Source organism: Eurytemora carolleeae, unplaced genomic scaffold (genome assembly GCF_000591075.1).
Source record: "Eurytemora carolleeae unplaced genomic scaffold, Eaff_2.0 scaffold408, whole genome shotgun sequence".
NCBI lineage: Eukaryota > Metazoa > Arthropoda > Copepoda > Calanoida > Temoridae > Eurytemora > Eurytemora carolleeae.
The window spans coordinates 100593-121941 of record NW_019396650.1 but is presented as its reverse complement, the minus strand read 5'-3'; the positions used below and the strand labels follow the sequence as shown (position 1 = coordinate 121941).

Sequence of the window (21349 nt, the reverse complement as noted above, 5' to 3'; positions counted from 1 at the left end):
TACGTGGGCCAGATATTCTCCTAGCGCGGCCCAAATTGAAATAGTAATGTTCTTAAAACATTAAGTTTTATGAATAATGAATTTAGGTGTGACTATATTTGTAAAAAAGATCGTGCATCCAAAAATTTTGAATTAATATAATTATTATTACCTTGTATGGTCCACTATTCCTGTTAATTTTATCTTAGCAGACTTTTAAATTAACACATTTCAGAAGTAATTATGCTGAAAATGCATGGGGGTGATGACACTTCCAGTGATACTGAGGACTATGGGGAAGATATTAGGTAAGTAATCCTTTTTCATAATTTAAAATATTCTTTAAATAAAGTTTAATTTTTAAGTTGCATGTTCGTTTATTAGTCTTAAATTTTGTAATTATTTTTTCGACTTGAAATTATCTTATCACTGAAAGTTTTAAAGATTTTTTCTGGGAAATTTCATTGGTTTTCTTAACATTTTTTTCTTTCTTAAATATTTGAAATATTCTCCAAACTTAAGAATTTTTATTGAAATTTTTAAATTATTGTTAGTGATTCCCCTAATAAACTTTGCTATGACTGCAATTAGAAAAAAAATTCTAAGGAATTATTACTAATATTAGTTTAATGTTGTTTTCCATTTTCAACTTTTTTCTATAATTCAGAAAGTTTTATTTCTGAAATTGTCTCAAGCAAAAATTTTATCTTATCTTCAAATGTTGAAAAGGATGCGGTCACGGTATCGACGGCGCCCGTTTCCTACTTCACCCAAACCATTCGGCGGCGCCAGACCAAAGGTGAGAACTTTTTTTCTCAAATTATTTTTAGTTTCAAATTTTTAAAGTTCAATTATCATTCTGAATTTTTGTTCTTATTCTGAAAATTAAAATTTAAATAAATGTGTTTTAGGAACATTTTGAAGATCACATTCAGTCGAGAACCATCAGAACGCATTCTCTGGTAATTATTGTTCAACAATTTTTTTGCGTCAATGTTATGTTTTTCTACGCTAAGACAATTATTCACATTTTATTCACCATTAAGATATGGCGTACAAACCTTTATTTTGCGTTTTTCTATTTTAAAGACGTTTTTAAAATCTACAGTGAGAACCATAAATCTTTGGAATAGGAAGACGACTGTTAAACTCAAATTATGACTGGTTTTGTATAGTCTAATAAACATGAAATTCAGCAATTATGCAGTACCCGTATCACTTGATAGACTGATTTGCAAGCCACTAATAACATGAAATACAAAAAGAATTCCTTAAATTTCGTCTTCCTGTTCCACAGTTTTATGGATCCCACTGTTCGATTTTAATGTTTTAAAGTTAATTAATTTGTCTAGGATACTAGACACCCAACAGCTACAGACAATAAGATAACTCTGGTAGTGGAAGATACAAGGTTAGATTTTATATTGAAAAAAAATCCAAGAAAAATCGGGGTTTTATTTTCTTTCCTAATTTTATATTTAATTACATTTTTCAGATTTGTTGTTAATCCTTCATTGTTTATCGCTCAGCCGGATACCATGCTAGGTAAATATTCACCAATTTAGAAGGAAAGTTATTTTACATGTAGCCCCTTTTTTGTAAATCATGAAAAATAATATTAAAAAAATAGTAAAAGATTTCGCAGATCTTTTCAGTTACTTCGGAGGATTCCTTAAAAATCAAATTTTATTTTCGCTTGTTGACGTTGACGTTGACGTTGACGTTGACGTTGACGTTGACGTTGACGTTGATATTTGTTTAGGCCGAATGTTCTCTGGTTTGGACTATATTCAGCCAAACAATAGAGGTAAGAAGAAAAAATAATAATAATAATAAATAGATTATGTTTTTAATGTTAAGAACTCGGATGAATACTGAAAATTTCATCTAAAATTCCTTTTGTGTGAGAACCGTTTCGTTTACCAAAAACATGTTCTCAATTTGTGAAAGTCCGACTGTATACCACATTTTTTGGATTTCCCTGTTTTAGTTTTAAAGAAAAAACTTTTTACTATGGCCAGATCAAGGAAAATTGTATTTTCTGTTGAAACCTTTTTTAAGGCGAATATGAAATAGCGGAAGGTACGACTGCATCAACGTTTAGTGCTATACTGGATTATTATCAGGTCAGAGTTAAAACTTGAAATTAAATAAATAAGTTATACATAAGCATTAAATTACGGCCCAGCTCTCATGGTAATTTCCTAAATCCGTCATTATGTCCTAGCTGCAGAACTCTGACCAAAAATTATCTCAATTTTAATCAAACCCTAGATATTTATCATTTTCAGAGGTCACATAGTTCAATGTTAGGGGGGGGGCCAGCTTTTACAGGATGTTTTTTTCCTGAATTGTTAAACAAAAACTAAATCAATTTCAATATTTATTTATCTATCTATCTCTAGACGGGTCTGATAAATTGTCCTCCTCACTGTAGTATATCTATCTATCTCTAGACGGGTCTGATAAATTGTCCCCCTCACTGTAGTATATCTATCTATCTCTAGACGGGTCTGATAAATTGTCCTCCTCACTGTAGTATATCTATCTATCTCTAGACGGGTCTGATAAATTGTCCTCCTCACTGTAGTATAGCTGAACTGCGAGAAGCCTGCGACTATTTTCTTCTCCCTTTCAGGTAGTTTTTTAAAATGTATTGTTATTCCTTTTTAGGTTTAGTTATTTGTGACTAAAATTGTTATGTATTACTGATTGCAGTATCTATGATTTTTATATCAAATTATCCATCTATCCTCTATTTGTCTATCTTTTCTTTCTGTTTAGTGCAACTACAGTAAAATGTCAGAATCTACGAGGTCTACTCCATGAACTGAGTAATGAGGGTGCTAGGGAACAGTTTGATCAGTTCCTTGAGGATCTTATTCTACCAGAGATGGTAATAAATATATTGAAAAGGGACTGTGCATGATTGAGAAATAAATAGTATCAAGAATTAGGAAATTAAAAGCGTTCATAAACTAGATAAGGAAGTAATGAATTAGGAAATGAAGTGTTTATGAATTATTAAAGGGTGTGTTAAAGTATTTTTAAGGGGTGTGTTCATGAATTATTAAAGGGTATGTTCAAGATTTATTAAAGGGTATGTTCAAGAATTATTAAAGGGTATGTTCAAGAATTATTAAAGGTTATGTTCAAGAATTATTTAAGGGTATGCTCAAGAATTATTAAAAGGTATGTTCAAGAATTATTAAAGGGTGTGTTCATGAATTATTAAAGGGAGTGTTTATAAATTATTGAAGGATGTGTTCGAGAATTATTAAAGGGTGTGTTCAAGAATTATTAAAGGGTGTGTTCAAGAATTATTAAAGGGTGTGTTCAAGAATTATTTGTGTTCAAGAATTATTAAAGGGTGTGTTCAAGAATTATTAAAGGGTGTGTTCGATAATTATTAAAGGGTGTGATCAAGAATTAGGAAAGAAAGTGTTCAAGAATTAGGAAAGAAAGTGTTCAAGAATTACGCAAGTGTTATGAATAAGGAAAGAAAGCGTTCAAGAATTTTGAAAGTGCTATGAATAAGGAAAGGAAGTGTTCAAGAATTAGGAAAGTGGGTGATTATAAATAAAGAGACTAAATGTTTAAGAGCTATGAAAGGGAGTGTTCAAGAATTAAGAATTAAAGTGTTCAAGAACTAGGAGGGGAATGTTCATAAATTAGGAATTGATGCGTTAATAAGTATTGGAAAATGGGTGTTCCTAAAGAATAGGAAAGAAATATTCAAGAGATAAGAAAATATTGTTCTTAGGTTAAGAATGGGAGTGATCAGGATTTCAGAAATTGTGTAATAATGGTGGTCATGATTTAGAATAAGTAAAGCGTGTCTGAATTAGGAAAATTCTGGGTGGGGGGTATAGCATAGCAAATTAAATTTTGGCGGGGAAATATTAATATTAATTTTGGCAAAATAATTTTTTAGTTCGATTATTTTAGAAATTTCATATTTAATTTGTTCGTTTTACTTTAGATCGTTTTTAAACAAATCCCAACCCTACTCTCTAGCACTAGAAATATATCATTTTCTTCTCAATATATTTCGCCAAAAACTTTGGCATCATCAGGAGTTTGTCCTTACTCTTTTGAAGAGTATTGAATTGAGTATTGAATTTGTTCGTTAAGGTTGAGTGTGCAACCAGAGGGGATAGAGAGTGTCACATCGTCATTCTCTTAGGAACACAATCAATCAATCGATATATTTATATCAAATATTTATCATTTAAATTAAATGGATCTTTCAACAATTCAAAAAATCAAATAGATGTTTATATTATTTAAAATCAATAATTGAATTCTGTACACAAACCTTATCCCAGTCTTTGCTCTATACTTCTTTTTGTGACACAATAGTATATGATTTAAGATATACCCACCTACCCCCCCCCCCCCCCCCCCCCGGGATAAACGAATGAAAAATTGGACATCAAAAGCCAAGTTTTTTCATCCTTGTTTCAAAAAAATATTTTTTCCCCTAAAAATCATACTTTACTTCTTGAGAAAACAAATATTGGAAGAAAATATACATCCCTGACTGTACATAGAACAGAGGTTATTTACGAAACCATTATTAATTTATTTACCTGATTGTGGTGTACCCTGTGCAGAGGAGGATGCTATAGATTGGGATGAAGATTTTCCACCTCAGATGGGGGAGGAGTATAGTCAAACCATCAAAAGTACATCCATGTACAGGTATAGGGTCATAAAGTACATCCATGTACAGGTATAGGGTCATAGAGTACATCTATGTACCAGGTCGAGTACGTAAAAACCATGAAGAGTACATCTATGTATTGTTCAGGTATAGGAATTAGTAAGGACATCTATGTACATTTTGCAAGGCCGGGTACATTAAAACCATCAAGAGTACATCATGTACTGAGAGTTTATTAAATACATCTATTTATGTACAGGTGTAGTGTCAAAAGTACTTCTATGTACAAGGTCTAGTACGTAAAAACCATCAAAAGTACATTCATGTACAGATAGAGGTCAAAAAGTATTGGCAACCCATCAGAAGTATTAAACTGTACGGATAAAGTTCAAAGATAATATAAAAATCATCATGGAGTGCATAAATATTGGTATGTACACTGTACAATATATTGTAATTCAAAGAATACCATATTAAATTGAGTATATAAATTAAATTCACAAAAAAGTAAATCAATATAGCCATCCATAGTACAAAAATATTTATTTAGATGAAATATTACGATTATTTTAAGATGTTTATTGTATATACAACAGAAATTGTTCTAGGTTTTTCAAATATGTTGAGAACAGAGAACAGGCCAAATCTGTGCTAAGAGAACGTGGATTGAAAAAGGTAGTTTTTTTTCTTCTTTTTATCCATAACCATGAAAGGACTTCAAAGTATAGTTTATGTTTAAACAACTTCAAAATATACTTCAGACACTTGAAATGCGCCTAAAACTTCCTTTTGCCACATCAGCTGTTTGAAGTACTGGCCCGGCCGCGTCTGTTTCATTATAGTCATACTCATGATTACCTGCAACTAAAAACTTCTTTATTTCTTTGCCAAATCAATTAAAAAGCCATTTTAAGACCACATTCAAAGCATACAAGTTGGGGTTGTCTTATTCAGAGTTTCAAGTCGTCTTGACAGTCTCCTCATTTGTATTTAATTAATTTAACGTAATTGCTTCCGACATTTATCATTAAAAATAATTTCTAGGTTAAACTTGGAATAGAAGGTTACCCAACACACAAGGAGAAGGTTAAGAAACGGCCAGGAGGACGGGCTGAGGTATTCATTTATATTTATCTAATTGTTTGTTAGTTTGCTTAGATTTTTGTTTGTTTTGTTATTTATTTATTTAGGCAATAATCAATAATTATTTCTGTATATCGCTTGTCTTGGTGTTTGGTTGTTTAGATATGTAATTAAGCATTAATCATTTCTTTATTCATTTGTTCGTTTTTTTTTCTTCATGTATTTATTTATTCATCTGTTTATTTTCTTATGTTATCTGTTATGTTTACTTGTCCATTGATATTGATTTAATGAATGATTGATTTATTGATTGGTTGATGATTGATTGATTGATTTAATACTGATTATTATATTTATTATAGTGTGTGAAAAGTAAGTCTGTGACCAATCTTGCCGAAGCTGCCGCTGATCCACCAATAAACGGTGAATATAATGATAATAATGATATAATAATAATGGTTTAGAATTTTTACCACCTTCCTTATTACACTTTTTACTGGATCCGAATCCGTAAGAATATGGGGGTCCACAACTCCGAATCCAAATGGCAAAATTTCAAAAAATTCTTTTTCCATTCATCAATTATTATTATTAAAGAAAATTGCTGGGGTTGTTCCTGGCCCCAGGCAATCCCACCCTTCAGCATCACCCCTATCGATACTTATTTTTATCACGCCTGGGGCAGGCGGATTAGTAATGGCAAATCGAGTTTCTGCAAAAACAAATAGTGAACACCAAAAGGAAATCAGCAAAAATTCAGATCCGGATCCGCATCAAAATAAAATTACTGGTTGTTGATATGTTGCTAAATCTATAAAAGTCTTTTTATTTTTAAATTCTAAAATATTGTCTTATATATAACTTAGTATTAAATTATTAAATTATTGTATCTATTTAGGTGTAGTACAAGCTTTTGATCAGATACAAGGTCTGGGAGGTGTTCAAGTATTCGAACCTGTGCAGGGTGGACCTCCATTCGAGCCCATTCAGATGCTATCTGGAGGTCATGCTTTCGAGCCCATTCAAGGATTTGTTGGGGGCCAAGCATTCGAGCCAGTTCAAGGGATCGGGGAGGGACAGGCCTTGGTCCAGGGTCCATCAAATGACCAGATTTTGGAACCGTTGGTCCAGGGTCCATCACAAGACCAGCTTCTAGAAGCACAAGGTAAAATGCTTAAGTACGGTGACATTTGCAAAAAAAAAACCATTTCCTCGATGAGAATAACTGAACTTAAATCCAAATAAATTCAATATTCATATAACTGTTGTGAATGATAAACTAATGATTGCGAAGAAGGATAAGTATTTCTACTCCTGTTCTTATCTCAGACTGAGCTGAAAACTTTGGAAATGTGGATATCGAGATCCCTGCTTGATCTCTTTGTATCCAGGAAAGTGAAGAAATTCAACAACTTAAGAGTGGGGTTTGGAGAAACCTAAACAGCCAATTAGATTCCGGGAAATTTTGAAATTTTGTGCGTGCTATCAATGTGAGAACTTTCATTAATCCAGCAGGGATTCCAAAAGAGATGATTAAAAAGAAATCAAAAGTGTCTTATAGTGGATACAGAAATTTAGCAATCGGGACTAAGGGTATCCAATTCTAAAATTTTCAGCTCAGTTTGCATATTTAGATCTTCTTCTTGGTAGATTTGTTCGACAAAATCCGATTCAATGCCAAGTTTTAATCAATTAATTTAATTAAATAATAACTTTAGATCTCCAAACTCACATGCTTTAAATCTTTCAGGATCTGACCCTGCCCTACAGCCTGGTGCAGGAGGTGGAGCTGGAGATGGAGATGGAGCTGGTGATGGAGCCGGAGGTGGAGCAGGGGGAGAAAATAAATAATTTGTTGCATCACACCTCCCCCCAATCCACGGTCCCTTCTCAACCTCAACCTATTGTACCAGTATTGATCTATTTAGTTTATCTTTAACTTAATTATTAGTGTATGTACATTGTACATTCACACTTCACAGTACTCTATGTTGTACACTGTACATTGTGTATTGTGTATAATGTACATATAACAGTGTGTATGTTTTTAACTTTGTATACTGCACTGTACATTGTTTATGTACTGTATACTGTACACTTTACAGTGTGTATATGTGCCGAATGTTGTACATTGCACGATGTACAGTGAGTGATTCACCGACATAGGGTCAAACGACCTAGGGTCAAATGCCATAGGGTCAAACGACATAGGGTAAAACGATATAGGGTCAAACGACATTGGGTAAAACGACATTGGGTAAAACGACTTAGGGTCAAACGACAAACGGTCAAAAACGCGACATAGGGTCAAAAAGTGCGACAAGCGGGCAAAATTTCATTTAGACTATTTTTGCCATCGGCCCCCTAACCTGTCCTAGCCACAGTGCTCGGCCCAGAAATTGTCTTAACCTAACCAAACCTAACCCTGAAAATAAAACATAAAATATTTTTTCCCATTTTAACCATTGTATCTTTTGACCATTTGTCGTTTGACCCTAGGTTGTTTGACCCTAGGTCGTTTGACCCTAGGTCGTTTGAGCCTTGGTCGTTTGACCCTATGTCGATGAACCCAGTGATAGTATTGTAAAATTCATGTAAGAAGCAGCTTTTTCAGATCTGTTTTTGATTAGGGACCTGCTCTTAATTGTTAACAGTCGATGGCTGCGATAAAGCCAATATCGCCTTGTATTTATAATATTATTACAAAGTTTAGTGACTAGGCAAATTTAGATAATTCCCTTGGCTTGATATTTTATCCGGTTGTTTAGCGTTCAACATTTTGCTTTCAGTTGGCTTTACAAAGCATTGATAAGATAGCATGACAAAATTCCTTACAAAAAAATACTTAAAGAACATTTATTTTGAAATATGCCAAATTTTATAAGTCTTACAGGGGGGGGGGAGGTTTAATCCAAAATTTACTTAACTAAATTTACACCCGTTTCTGCCAGATCATAGAATCTAGAGGTATGATGAGAAAGTTTATTTTGAAAGGGGATATTTTTCAGGAAAATTCATACTTACATTATTCGATTTAAATACATTAGAATTCTATTCTAGGTGGAACTGTAGAATGTAGAATTAGATAGTAAAAAAAATACGTCAAAAGAAGCCAAAAACAGATGATCCCTAAAAATTTGGGGAAAAATTTGTTTGTCAATATGTTGCAGAACTGGTGCATACACTTTTGTAATATGTGAAACTTTACATATTTGCTTACTGCAGTTTCTCTATAATTTTGGTGTCCAAACTAGTGTCTTCTTAATTAATCCACTTATATCCTGCATCACCATCTCGACTTTTTCTTTGACACAGAATAAGATATTTTTAAGAATTTTAATCATATAATTAAAAAATTTTAAATCTAATATTTCAGCAAATCTGTGTAATTTTTATAAATTCTCCAATCAACAGTCTTCGTGTTAAAATTAAATATTTATGTATTTAAGTGTCTTAAAACAAATGTTAAAATTATTTAGGAAAAAATTATGATTGTGATTTAATGATTATAAAGATTTGCTAACAATGTTTTACAGATGGATAATAATGTCGAGACTGCGGATAATGGAAACCATGGTAAAACAGTTTATACATACTTCATAAATTCAGACGTAGTCCTAAATTCAGATGTAGTCCTAATCTTAAAGAGACTGTAGTCCTAATCTAAAGATTTTGGCATTTCCGATTTACATCTATACCATTAAAAGCTTTAACTGAATAATAATGAATGAAATATTTGTATTAATGATATACAAATTTCATTACTTACAAATGGGGTATTTTGATAATATGTTCTCGCGTATTCCTGCCACAAAAACAATGATCCGATTATTGGAAAAGTAAGAGTCTCTTTAAAGAGTTAAATTCCCTATTCAGAAAAATACGCTGCGAATCATTTTCTGGGCAGAAAAAATTACTCTTCAAAAATTATTGAAAAGTGATTGAGTGTGATAATGATAAATTTTTATTGCTTTTTTATTAATGAGAAAAAGTATCATAATTGTTTTGTCTAATTGTTTTGAAAAATTACGATAACTTTTTATTCTTAAACTTCTGTTTTAAATGAGAAAGAAATACTTCTGTATCTTTTTGATTGCTAACTTATTTAAAATCCTTTAAAATTAAGAACTTGTAAAAATTTTAAGGAATTTAAAAAAATCTAAGTTTTTAGCATTGTTTTTGATTTTGACCGGCTATAAATATTTCCCGGGGGTAATGTGAGTTACAACATAAATCAAATTCACGGGGGTAATGTGAGTTATAACATATATCAACTACGTGTTTTGATGCAGGACAGACTAACCAAATATAAATTATTAACTGTATTCAGAAAGTGCATATTCTGAAGAGGAAGAAAAATCCCGTCTCATAACTCAGGTAATGGCAAGAGATAAATTTGTGTTTGGTTTTTAGAATCCGCTAATCACATGAAAATGAGATAAATTGAGCTTTGATGAAGACTAGAAGACCAGCTATACCTTTAATTACTGATAAGGATCTGGTTCCTAATCGGATCTAGATTCTAAGCACTGGTTTCATGTTCCTTGAACTTTTCAAATTCATAACTTTTATCTATTATTGTTTTTACGAGGCTTCATCCATCTGAATCACGCTAAAATTTCACTCTGACCAAAACGATTTTTAAAACAATTTAAACACACATTTTGAAGTTTTGAAAACTCGCTTTCGTTTAGTCACCTTAGTAATCTTTAGCATAATGTATATAGTGAAAGCAAACTTATCAAGTATACAATTTTAAAATGTAATAAACCTCTCAAAATCTTGTAGAGCCTCTATTAAGTAAAAGCCCTTTAATGTTATAAAAATTAACCAAAAGGATCATATATATTTTTAAAGAATTGCCTCATAAAAAAAAGTTTCTAGCTCAATGGGAAAAAAATCACTTAAAAAGAAAATTTAATTTCCGGGGCAATTTAATTGAAAATTATCTAAAGCTTGGAAACCGGAGATGTGAATTTTTTATTCACAGAATTCAACAATGTCAATCTTTTTTTTTAGTTAGAACCATTTATAAATTCACAGCTCTGGTTTCATCAACTTGATTGAAAATTTTTGAAGTTTCTGGATTCAATGATAAACCCTTGGGCTGCGCCCTCGGGTTTATTATTGAATCCCTCGGGGGTTTAAATTTCCATTGATTTTAATTTGTCTGAGAGTAAATGACACTCCTTTGTAAAAAAATAACAAATTTTTTTATTATTAATTTTTATTTTTAAAAGGGGCGGGATTAAATGAAAATTGTTGCATACCAAAAAACCAGCTTTTTATAAAGGAATGATTATTTCTCCTGAAACCTGACAATTTGCATTTTATACTATCAACTCAGAACATCTGGAGGAACTAAGTACACAATTATATTGTATACACTGTGTATTGTATAGCTACTAAACTTCAAAGTACACTAGATATTACATACACTGTGTACTGTATAGGTACTAAACTTCTAAGTACACTAGACATTACATACACTGTGTACCGTATAGGTACTAAACTTCTAAGTACACTAAATATTACATACACTGTGTACTGTATAGGTACTAAACTTCAAAGTTCACTAGATATTACATACACTGTGTACTACAGAGTACCTTAGAGGAACTAAGTACACAACTATACTGTAAACACTGTGTACTGTAAAGGTACTAGAACTACAAAGTACACTGGAGGAACTAAGTACACGACTATTATACTGTATACACTGTGTACTGTATAGAGGAACTAAGTACACGACTATTATACTGTATACACTGTGTACTGTATAGGTACTAGAACTACAAAGTACACTGGAGGAATTGAGCACACGAGTTGACCGGGTGAAAGAGGAAAACTACAGACTGAGATCTGAAAACCAGGTTTTTTTTCTATTTTAAACCCCAATTTTTCCGTACAAAAGTGCCCACAAAAACGGCGGAATGGGAAGACGACATTTTTACAATCTTATGTTTGTTTGATTTTAAAAGGTAAAAAGTTTTACCGATGCTGTGTTTCATGCAGTGCTTAGGATCCATTTAAGTTTGATGCGGATCCGGATCTAGGTCATCTCTTTAAAATTACTGAATTTTGTTTGTTAAAATTTGATGAACCTATTCAGAAATCAGGAAATTTTTATAATCTCTCTTTTTTCAATATTTAAGATTTGGGTGTAGAGAGTAAAAAAGTTTTGTTTGCAGTTTTTGGCTGATATTATGTCCCTTGGATCCGGATCCGTGGATGTGCATATTTTTGCGGATCCGGATCCAGGAAGCCAAAATCGGGCGGATCCAACGGATCTGGATTCTAAGCACTGGTTTCATGTTCCTTGAACTTTTCAAAATCATAACTTTTATCTATTATTGTTTGACAGTTTAATGGGCTTCTTGGTTCCTTGGTTATTGGACACTAGCAAAAATACTCAAGTAAAGACCTAGATTCAGGCACTAAGCTTGAGATATAGCTTAGTTGTAATAGTTGTAATTGATACTGCTAGGTGTTTCAAATTTCGTGTTTTACTTTCCGACATTGTAAAGAGAATATGAAATTTATTAATGAGATAATTTTTTTGTCTTAAATATGTATTTTCTTATTCGCTTTATTTTTAAAGAAAATATTAAACCTGGGCCATTGTATTTTGGCAATTAAGTATACGATGTTTTCCAAGATAGGTTTGCGGCAGTCAACATTGATGAGCTACAACCAAAGTTTTCATTCATATCAATTTTGATTTGTGTCGATAGTTTTTTTTTTAAATATAAAAACATATATAGCTTACATATATATAGCTCACCCTTTTTTAAGCTTTCGGTGTGTTCAGCAGTAAATTGCAGTACACTGACCAAAGATATAGTAGCGTTTAGTGAAGAGTGAGCTTATTTTACTATATTTTCAAAATAAAGTTATCCCTGCAGGGTAAGCCCACCACGGCACAGTGTGGTTAAAGTGGACATCGGGGTCACCGCATCGACCAAAAAGGGGTCTTTGTTTGAATTTACACGGAAATTACAAATTATTTGGGAAAAAATTATTAAAATAAAAAATCAAAAAAATTTATACATTTTCTAAAAAAATCTTTTTTTAATATGTTTTAAGTTTCAAGACCTATGATAAACTTCTGTGGAAACCCAAAGTATAAGAAATCTTGAAGTGTAGACTGTAGATTCACTATTAATATTTTGAACCATTTTTTTAGTTATTGTAATTTTTATTCGATTTATTATGTATGGTACCGGTACAAACGTCGGACGGTACAAACATAATACTTACAAACGTCGGACAGTAAAACGTCGGACAAGTACAAACGTCGGACCAGTAAAAACATCGGACGGGTACATTTATAAGGAAAAACGTCGGACTATGGAGGAAAAAATATATTTGCATTTTCAGATTAAAATTCTTGTAAATTCGCAATTTTCTCTCAAAAAAATCCCAATTTTTTTTGTTAAAAATTCCTAATCTCACAAAGTCTGGATACATGGACTAGGCGACTGCTAACTATGTTGAGGTTAAGCAGGGGGGACGGCACCTACTTGATTCAAATCAGTTTGAATATAGGGTTACAAAGAATAAACCCAACAAAACCTATTACCAATACATTCAAAGGTAAAACCAGGATTAAACTGTAATCAAAAATCATAATTAACTTATTTTTTAAACATTTTTATCCTCGAGTATTCATTTTTTATTAGAATACGCTTAAGTTTAAACCCCCCTTGGGTACCCCACACAGTGTACGGGTTTTCGAAGATGAATTAAAATAGTTGCTCTACACGATATAATGATCTATTTGTCTATTTTTCTATTTTATTTGTTGTTTTCTTTTCAGGTGCTGGGCCAATATATTGAGAACTTGATGGTAGCCTCACAAGTATTCCAGTCTACCAAATCATAATCAACCTTCATATATTCCAGTCTACCAAATCATAATCAACCTCCATATATTCCAGTCTACCAAATCATAATCAACCTCCATATATTCCAGTCTACCAAATCATAATCAACCTCTATATATTCCAGTCTACCAAATCATAACCAACCTCTATATATTCCAGTCTACCAAATAATAATCAACCTTCATATATTGCAGTCTACCAAATCATAATCAACCTCCATATATTCCAGTCCACCAAATCATAATCAACCTCTATATATATTTCAGTCTACCAAATAATAATCAACCTCTATATATTCCAGTCTTAAATCATAATCAACCATATATTCCAGTCTACCAAATCCTGTGCAACATATATTTCTGTCTACCAAATCATAATCAACCATATATTCCAGTCTACCAAATCCTATTCAACATATATTCCAGTCTACCAAATCCTATTCAACATATATCTCAGTCTACCAAATCATAGTTTCTTAAACACCAGGATCATTAAAAACATCTGTTCAAATGTAACTTTTCCCCATTTTCTTATTTATGTATATTACAAACCATCCGTCCATGTATATGTAAAAATAAAGAATTATAAAATGTACATTTTACTGTTGAAAAAACATTAGGGGTTTCAAATTTTCGGAAAATTGCTTTTGTAAAATATCAATTTCTCTAACATAAAACGCCATTGTCAGAAAATTTGTTACTAACTAATTTAATTTTTGTAAATAATCGTAAAACTTATTGGCTTTCAAATATGATAATTATATACGTATTTTTTTACCAAATGAAGAAGATGTGATTTTTTATATAAAAATGTATTTTAAAAGATAGTTTTATTTTGTTAACTTATTTGATAAATAAATTTATGTTCTTTTATTCTATTTACAAATCTGATTAAAATCAACAAAGATGGCCTAAATCTTCAAATTCTTTAAATTCTGCCTCTGATCAAGAGATCAAGAGTATTAAATTCCAACAGGCCACTGTTAGTTAAGTTTTTACAGGCTTTGTTTTAATTGAGAAGAAAGAGAAGTATCATTGAATCAGTGTATCTTGTTCAACTAATTATAGATCATTCATTATTTCTCAACTCCAACAGCTACTGCACTTACAGGTTTAGCTGTGCGTTCAAAGTTGAAAAAGATTACTTAGCAGTCACGACTGATAATAATGACGTGAAAAAAAAGTTGTCGGGCTTAGGTTGACGGTTTGTCCCGCTAATCACATGAAAATGAGATAAATTGAGCTTTGATGAAGACTAGAAGACCAGCTATACCTTTAATTACTGATAAGGATCTGGTTCCTAATCCTAAATAAATACTAATTTAATTATTTTTCTGGATCTACAAAATTCAATCCCCGTCTCTCTGTTTTGGAACTTTACGGGGCATATGCGCATAACAGAATATGGCAAATCCCTCAAATTAAAGGAAATTGCACAGAAGATTAAAATCTCCTCTGATCTCAATCATAACTCCTGAAACTGAAGAGCTATTGAGAAGAACCCGTTTTGAATTTCTAAAATGCAAATTAACTTCTTTAACTCTTATACATGTGGAGTAAAATGAGAACTAAAGATGCGAGTTCAAAAAACGGTATACCGGCGATCTATTTCTGTTCTGACTTGTTTGAAGTGTTCTTTCAATAAGATCGATTTTCTTGTGATAGTCGAGCAGAAAAGTTTAAAGGATTTTGGGATTCCCAATTTAATCTTCTGAAAATTCATCGGTCAAATGCCTTTTAAAAGTTTAATTTCACAACAAAATAATTAAATAGAAATTTCCCAAAATCTAGTTGAGATTTGTACATAGTCTGCTTTCTGAATCTGAAAAAAACCAGTAGCTCTTTGCGCTCATTTTTAGCCATAGCTGGCAAAACGACCGGGCCGATTTGGCTGAAAATTTATTGAGGGATTCCATGGGTATCCTGGATGTGACATTTTTTTCTCCAAATTTTTTTTTTAAGGGATTCTATTGGTACCCTTGGGTGACATTTCTTCAAAATTTGAATTTTTTGAAAATTCCACGGGCAACGATGGGCACTTAAGCTAGTCTATAAAATAAAGCTCTTCGTTCATTTATATTCTTTATATATATATATATATATACTAGCTGAAGGACCCGGCGTTGCCCGTGAAAAAAAAATAAAAAAATATTTTTCAAAAAAATAAAAAAAATAAAATTTTAAAAATAAAAATTGATTTTATAGCCTATAACACGAGTGTCCACAAAAAATTTCAGCTTAATCGGTCCAGCCATTTGGCCGTCTTTAGGCAACATATATATGTCTTGAATGACATTTTTTCGGAAACCCTCGAGTCTAAAAAGACTAGATTTTTCTACATCAAAAATAGATTATTTTTCTTCAAAATTAAATTAAAAAAATTTTCACGGGCAACGCTAGGTACTTTAACTAGTTATAGTTAATAAATTTCTACTCCTACATTAATTTATAACTACCAGCTTGATGTTACTTATGTTTTAGCGTTTTAAAGAACGTTTCGGAGGCACTTTGTCCACAAGAATTAAGAAAATGCATCCAAGCCTGAAACGATGATTAGATATTTTATAGCTATTGTTTTTATATAATTTTTTACCTGTTCGATTGCAATTTTATATTTTCGGACATCATCTTAAATCATCACAAAATGTTGTTGCACAATGCCAATTGATAAGGTTAAAACTGTGTCAAAAGTAAAATTTAGGAATAATCATTTTCAAATAATTTTTCCTCATTTTCCTTGTGTACAGGATAACACCAATGCCTTAACAAAATACTGAGTGTCCCAACAAACATAATAATTGAAAGAATTTTATATAGTTTCTAATAAACGCTTGTAGGATTTGATCATAAAATACCAAAATCGTCTTTCAGTTGTCATGTCAATTTTTGCGAGTGAAAATTAAATTGGTCTGTGTACGCTGCACAATAGCAGTGTTTCGTATTCATTGCTCTATCTTAACTTAAACCTTACTGTCGTCTTCCTTTACACGGTTCTATGGGTCCCACTGTAACATAAGCTTCCAAGCCAGTTGTACGAGATATATATTTGTTTTAATTACTTTACATCAGAACTTACAATCATTGTACAGTACAGTGTACGGTGAGGAGTACAGTGTACGGCGTGGAGTACAGTAAAGTGTAGGGCGCGCATTACAAAATATTCAAACATAACAAGACATTTATACAATGTACATAAGACATGAGTTGTTTTATCAATGTACATACATGAAATCACAACAGATTTTAAATATTACAATTACAATTTTTATATTTTATAATTTCAACAATACTCAGATATTTTGTTAAATAAGTTTAGTCTATTTCATAAAATATGACAACAGATAAAATATACTCTGTTAGAAGATAAGAACATGTTGTGCAAAATATCCAAGTACCAAAGGCATTTCAAAACAAAGAATATTTTGTTCTAAATTAAAAATTTGTAAGATAGCTCTATCCTAATATTCAAAATTCGAACAAAATTTTCGAAATATCGAAAAACTTTTGTCGTATGATATTTTAAACAAAAAGTTAATATTTCGTCTAACAGTGTAAACTTCTAAGCTAAATGCGAATAAAACTATTATGATAAAACTTATTGTGTTTAGCTAAATATTTAATAATACTATTTCTCACTATTCATTTGTTTAAGTACAATAAAAATCATAAAATACTTTAAATAATAAAAATAACTGTGACGAGACAAGAAGCAAAATAACAATGAAGATTTTTTTTCGATCAATAAATGATTTAAATAGATTTATCTTTTTTTTAATGTTTCTTTATAAAACATAGTTAAATAAAATAAACATTTTGTTTTGGTTGGTATATATTGGAATATATTGGCGGCCAAAAAGTAGCAACCACGAGACAGAATTCTACGTATTTAATAATGAATTAATTATTTAATTAATTAATTCATTAGTTAATTAGCTAATTAATTTATTAGTTTATTTATTCATTTATATGTTTATTTTTTGATTAGTTATTTATTTCTGGATCTGATGATTTATTTATCTTTGGACGGAAATTAAATTTATTATTTTAATTCCATAATGCAAAAAAATTCGCAAAAAGAAAACCAAAAATTAAAAATTTTCCTTATCATTATTTTTCATAGATTTGTTCATGAAAATAAAAAATAAAAATTCAAAGATAAAACCCAAAAGAAAAAGTTTAGGATCCACAATATAAAGTTTTCTTACCTTAAAAATATATTTAATAAGCTAAAATAATTTTATGGTAAAAAATGTGCGAATATCTAGCACTGATATTAATATATAGTTGATATATATATATAAATATATATTATAACTGGTGAAGACTATTGACTACAAATGAGTTGAGATGAACATCGTTTTTTAACTTTCAAGGATTTTGACTGTTTTAAAAGGCTCTAGGAATATAAAAAGTTCTTAATTAACTTAAAAGCTCTATGAGTTTGCTTTTATTACATGGCACAGCATCTATATTTTAAAACTATTTTTAATTGTTTGGCATAGTTTAACAAACTGACATAGCTTTTTCAAATACGATAAAATTTTCTTTTGTGAGTATAAAAAGCGATGTCCATCTTTACAAATGAAAAGAATCGGTAACCGATATTCAAAGGCGGGTAGAAGTGTGACCGATGTTAAAGGCGGGTAGAAGTGTGACCGATGTTTAAAGGAGGGTGGAAGTTTGACTGATGTTTAAAGGCGGGTGGAAGTGTGACTGATGTTTAAAGGCGGGTAGAAGAGTGACTGATGTTTAAAGGCGGGTGGAAGTGTGACTGATATTTAAAGGCAGGTGGAAGTGTGACTGATGTTCAAAGGCGGGTAGAAGTCGGATTTACAGATTGAATTCTCTGGTTTTCTTGAAGGATTTTCGCCATATTGGTCTAAACAAAAATTATATTTAATTAAGTGTAAGATTGAATACTTCAAGGAAAGAATGAGTATTATGAATTTCAAGTGTCCTTTATCTATTGATTGGTATGTCCTATTAACAACGGTGCCCTTTTAACGATTCTAATTATTGATAATGTATGACTAAGATATTCTAGTTTTCAATTGATAATGAATTGTGAACTATTGTGGTTTCTTTGTTAAAGTTAAATATATTTATGCAGCAGAATATTTACAGAAATAAACACTTTATTCATTGTTACACAGATAAAGGTTTAAAAGCTACCATTGTGAATTTTTTTAAAATTATACATTCCGTAAAATGTACGGCCGCAGAATTTCTTCTAGAATTTTACATAGAACAGAGTCCAAATTTAATGAATTTGAGCCACGTCTCAAATCCGCCAAAAAACCGGTTTTAATTGAGCGTCGGCTTAAATCTAGAAACATTGGATACAATTTTAAGTGGAACCAACCATATTTTAACTGCGTCTAAAATTCTTTAAATTCGGCCTCAGGCAACTCTGTAAATGAAGGGTCACTTTAAACATTGTCTACAATCCCTTTAAAGGAAACAAGGATAAGATTTAGCTATGACATTTTAAAATTTTTGAAGCGAAGTTCATCAGATTTGTAAAAAAAAAATTTCCGCTGATACCAGATTTGCTGATCTTTCACAGATCAATCTCAATAATTTCCCGAGTTTGAACTCAGAGAAGGAAAAAATTAACTTGCACCTACTCGATATAAATTTGTTTTATCCATTCAAAATTTGTTTGATTTTTCAAAAAATTTACCCTAGGTCCGCAGTAGGAGAGCAGAACCGGAAGAAGAATAAGACCATGAGCTGCACCAATCAAAACTATACCCAGATACATCCTGCAGTACAATAACAGGTTATACAGTACATTCTGCAGTAAAATTACAGGGTTTGCAGTACATATATCCTACAGTACAATAGCAAGGTTATGCAGTACATACATACTGCAGTACAATAACAGGTTATTTCAGTATATTCTGCAGTGCACTTGCAGGTTATACAGTACATTCTGCAGTCCAATAATAGGTTATAAAGTACAATAACAGGATATAAAGTACATCTTGCAGATTTTACAGTACATTCTGCAATGCAATAAAAGGTTATACAGTACATTCTGCAGTACAAAAACAGGTTAAACAGTACATACATACAAACAGTACAATAATAGGTTATACAGTACATCCTGCTGTACAATAACAGATTATGCAGTATGATAACAATATTTTACAGTACATATAGACACTGGTTTACAAGTAAACAAGTAAATCAATGAATATATGAATAAATGAATGAAAGAAACATAGAATAAATAAATTAATTAAAATTACATAAAAGTAAGGATGAATTAAAGGATGAATGAATGGTTTAATGAATGGATAAGTAAATAACTAGTTGAATGTAAGGATGCACGAATGAATGAATGACTTTTTGAAAGGAGAAATAAAGATAGATTGGAAGATTATAAAAGAAAGAATGAAAGAACGAAAAAATAATGAATCCACGTGAAACAGATGAAAGGAAAATATATAAATGAAAGAATTAAAGGACAAGGGATAAATAAAAGAATTATTAAGTTAGAATCTGAACCTGAAGTAAAAGATTGAGAATATCTGGGATTTAGCAAAGGCTAAAACAACAATTCCTCCAAACTTGGTGAGAGTTATTCCAGATAGTACTGAGCTACCCATGCTGGTCAACACATTTCTAGCTCGTTCAACCCTGGAGAGATATAGATATATAGAGGAATATATTGATAGACAAATAATTAGATGGATAGATAAATAGAGGAATAGATTGATAGATAGATAATTAGATGGAAAGATATATAGAGGAATAGATTGATAGATAGATAATTAGATGGATAGATAAATAGATGTATGGAAGAGTTAATAGTAGAGAAATAGATAAAAAGATAGGTTACACAAATAGATGGATAAGAAGATATAAATATAAATCGATAGATAGAAAAAAAGATAGATGAATAGAAAGATGGAAAGACAAACAGAAAGTTGAAAAACAGATAATTTAATAGAAAATTAGATAGCTACTAGCAAAGCAAGAATAAATGGATAAACAGAAAGAAAGATGAATAAATAGATAGATAGATAGATAGATAGCTAGATGTATGAATAGAAAGATAGATAGATAGAAGTATAAGAATATGACTAACCTATCTTCTCCGATATTAACGGAGAATGCTCTGGTCATATGAGAGCAGAACTCTACACTGATACCTACAGCCATAACCTAAACATGTACATCATTTATTTCATGTACATAAACATGTACATCATTTATTTCATGTACATAACAGAGATATTCTTTGTACATACTCTAGACATGTACATCTGATTTATTTCATGTACATAACAGAGATATTCTTTGTACATAACCTAAACATGTACATCATTTATTTCATGTACAAAACAGAGATATTCTTTGTACATAAACTAAACATGTACATCATTTATTTCATGTACATAACCTAAACATGTACATCATTTATTTCATGTACAAAACAGAGATATTTTTTGTACATAACCTAAACATGTACATCATTTATTTCATGTAAAAAACAGAGATATTCTTTGTACATAACCTAAACATTTACATCATTTATTTCATGTGCAAAACAGAGATATTCTTTGTACATAACCTAAACATGTACATCATTTATTTCATGTACATAACAGAGATATTCTTTGTACATAACCTAAACATTTACATCATTTATTTCATGTGCAAAACAGAGATATTCGTTGTTCATAACCTAAACATATACACCATTTATTTCATGTATATAACAGATA

The 21349-nt window shown here is 31.0% G+C and overlaps 3 protein-coding genes across 4 annotated transcripts in view; 2 read left to right on the top strand and 1 right to left on the bottom strand.

The window, feature by feature from the left end:
* Positions 1–189: 189 nt before the first annotated feature.
* LOC111706886 (BTB/POZ domain-containing protein 10) lies at positions 190–5902 on the top strand. Its single transcript, XM_023479832.1, has 14 exons — positions 190–287; positions 709–778; positions 891–941; positions 1332–1390; positions 1475–1524; positions 1742–1786; positions 2041–2105; positions 2538–2617; positions 2764–2875; positions 4114–4165; positions 4596–4683; positions 5254–5320; positions 5690–5785; positions 5891–5902. Exons 1-14 carry the CDS (start codon positions 223–225, stop codon positions 5900–5902), a joined length of 912 nt encoding a protein of 303 aa, XP_023335600.1. The 5' UTR covers positions 190–222.
* Positions 5903–9180: 3278 nt separating this feature from the next.
* On the top strand, positions 9181–14208 carry LOC111706895 (short coiled-coil protein B). The gene is made up of 4 exons (XM_023479843.1): positions 9181–9304; positions 10059–10105; positions 11512–11601; positions 13548–14208. The coding sequence occupies exons 1-4, from the start codon at positions 9265–9267 to the stop codon at positions 13611–13613; spliced, it is 243 nt and encodes an 80-aa protein (XP_023335611.1). The 5' UTR covers positions 9181–9264; the 3' UTR covers positions 13614–14208.
* A 2430-nt stretch (positions 14209–16638) lies between these two features.
* LOC111706889 (Niemann-Pick C1 protein) overlaps positions 16639–21349 on the bottom strand; it is a 33330-nt gene continuing 28619 nt past the window's right edge. The window contains exons 44-49 of one of the 2 annotated variants that reach the window (XR_002766331.1): positions 20710–20786; positions 20127–20258; positions 19297–19378; positions 18193–18492; positions 17819–17944; positions 16639–17491 (exon numbers count right to left, since the gene is read on the bottom strand). Coding sequence is in view for 1 of the 2 variants with exons in the window: in XM_023479835.1 (XP_023335603.1) it covers positions 18421–18492; positions 19297–19378; positions 20127–20258; positions 20710–20786 (363 nt within the window). In the remaining variant the exon portion in view is untranslated. Of the gene's footprint in view, positions 17492–17818; positions 17945–18115; positions 18493–19296; positions 19379–20126; positions 20259–20709; positions 20787–21349 lie in introns of those variants that run through there. The other variant, XM_023479835.1, reaches the window with a different exon arrangement.

Coding starts and splice junctions, on each gene's coding strand:
- LOC111706886 (XM_023479832.1), top strand. CDS start 223: ATGCTGAAAATGCATGGGGGTGATGACACTTCCAGTGATACTGAGGAC. Junction 1,391..1,474: donor CTGGTAGTGGAAGATACAAG/GTTAGATTTTAT, acceptor TACATTTTTCAG/ATTTGTTGTTAATCCTTCAT. Junction 2,618..2,763: donor TATTTTCTTCTCCCTTTCAG/GTAGTTTTTTAA, acceptor CTTTCTGTTTAG/TGCAACTACAGTAAAATGTC.
- LOC111706895 (XM_023479843.1), top strand. CDS start 9,265: ATGGATAATAATGTCGAGACTGCGGATAATGGAAACCATG. Junction 9,305..10,058: donor TGCGGATAATGGAAACCATG/GTAAAACAGTTT, acceptor AACTGTATTCAG/AAAGTGCATATTCTGAAGAG. Junction 10,106..11,511: donor AATCCCGTCTCATAACTCAG/GTAATGGCAAGA, acceptor TGTACTGTATAG/GTACTAGAACTACAAAGTAC.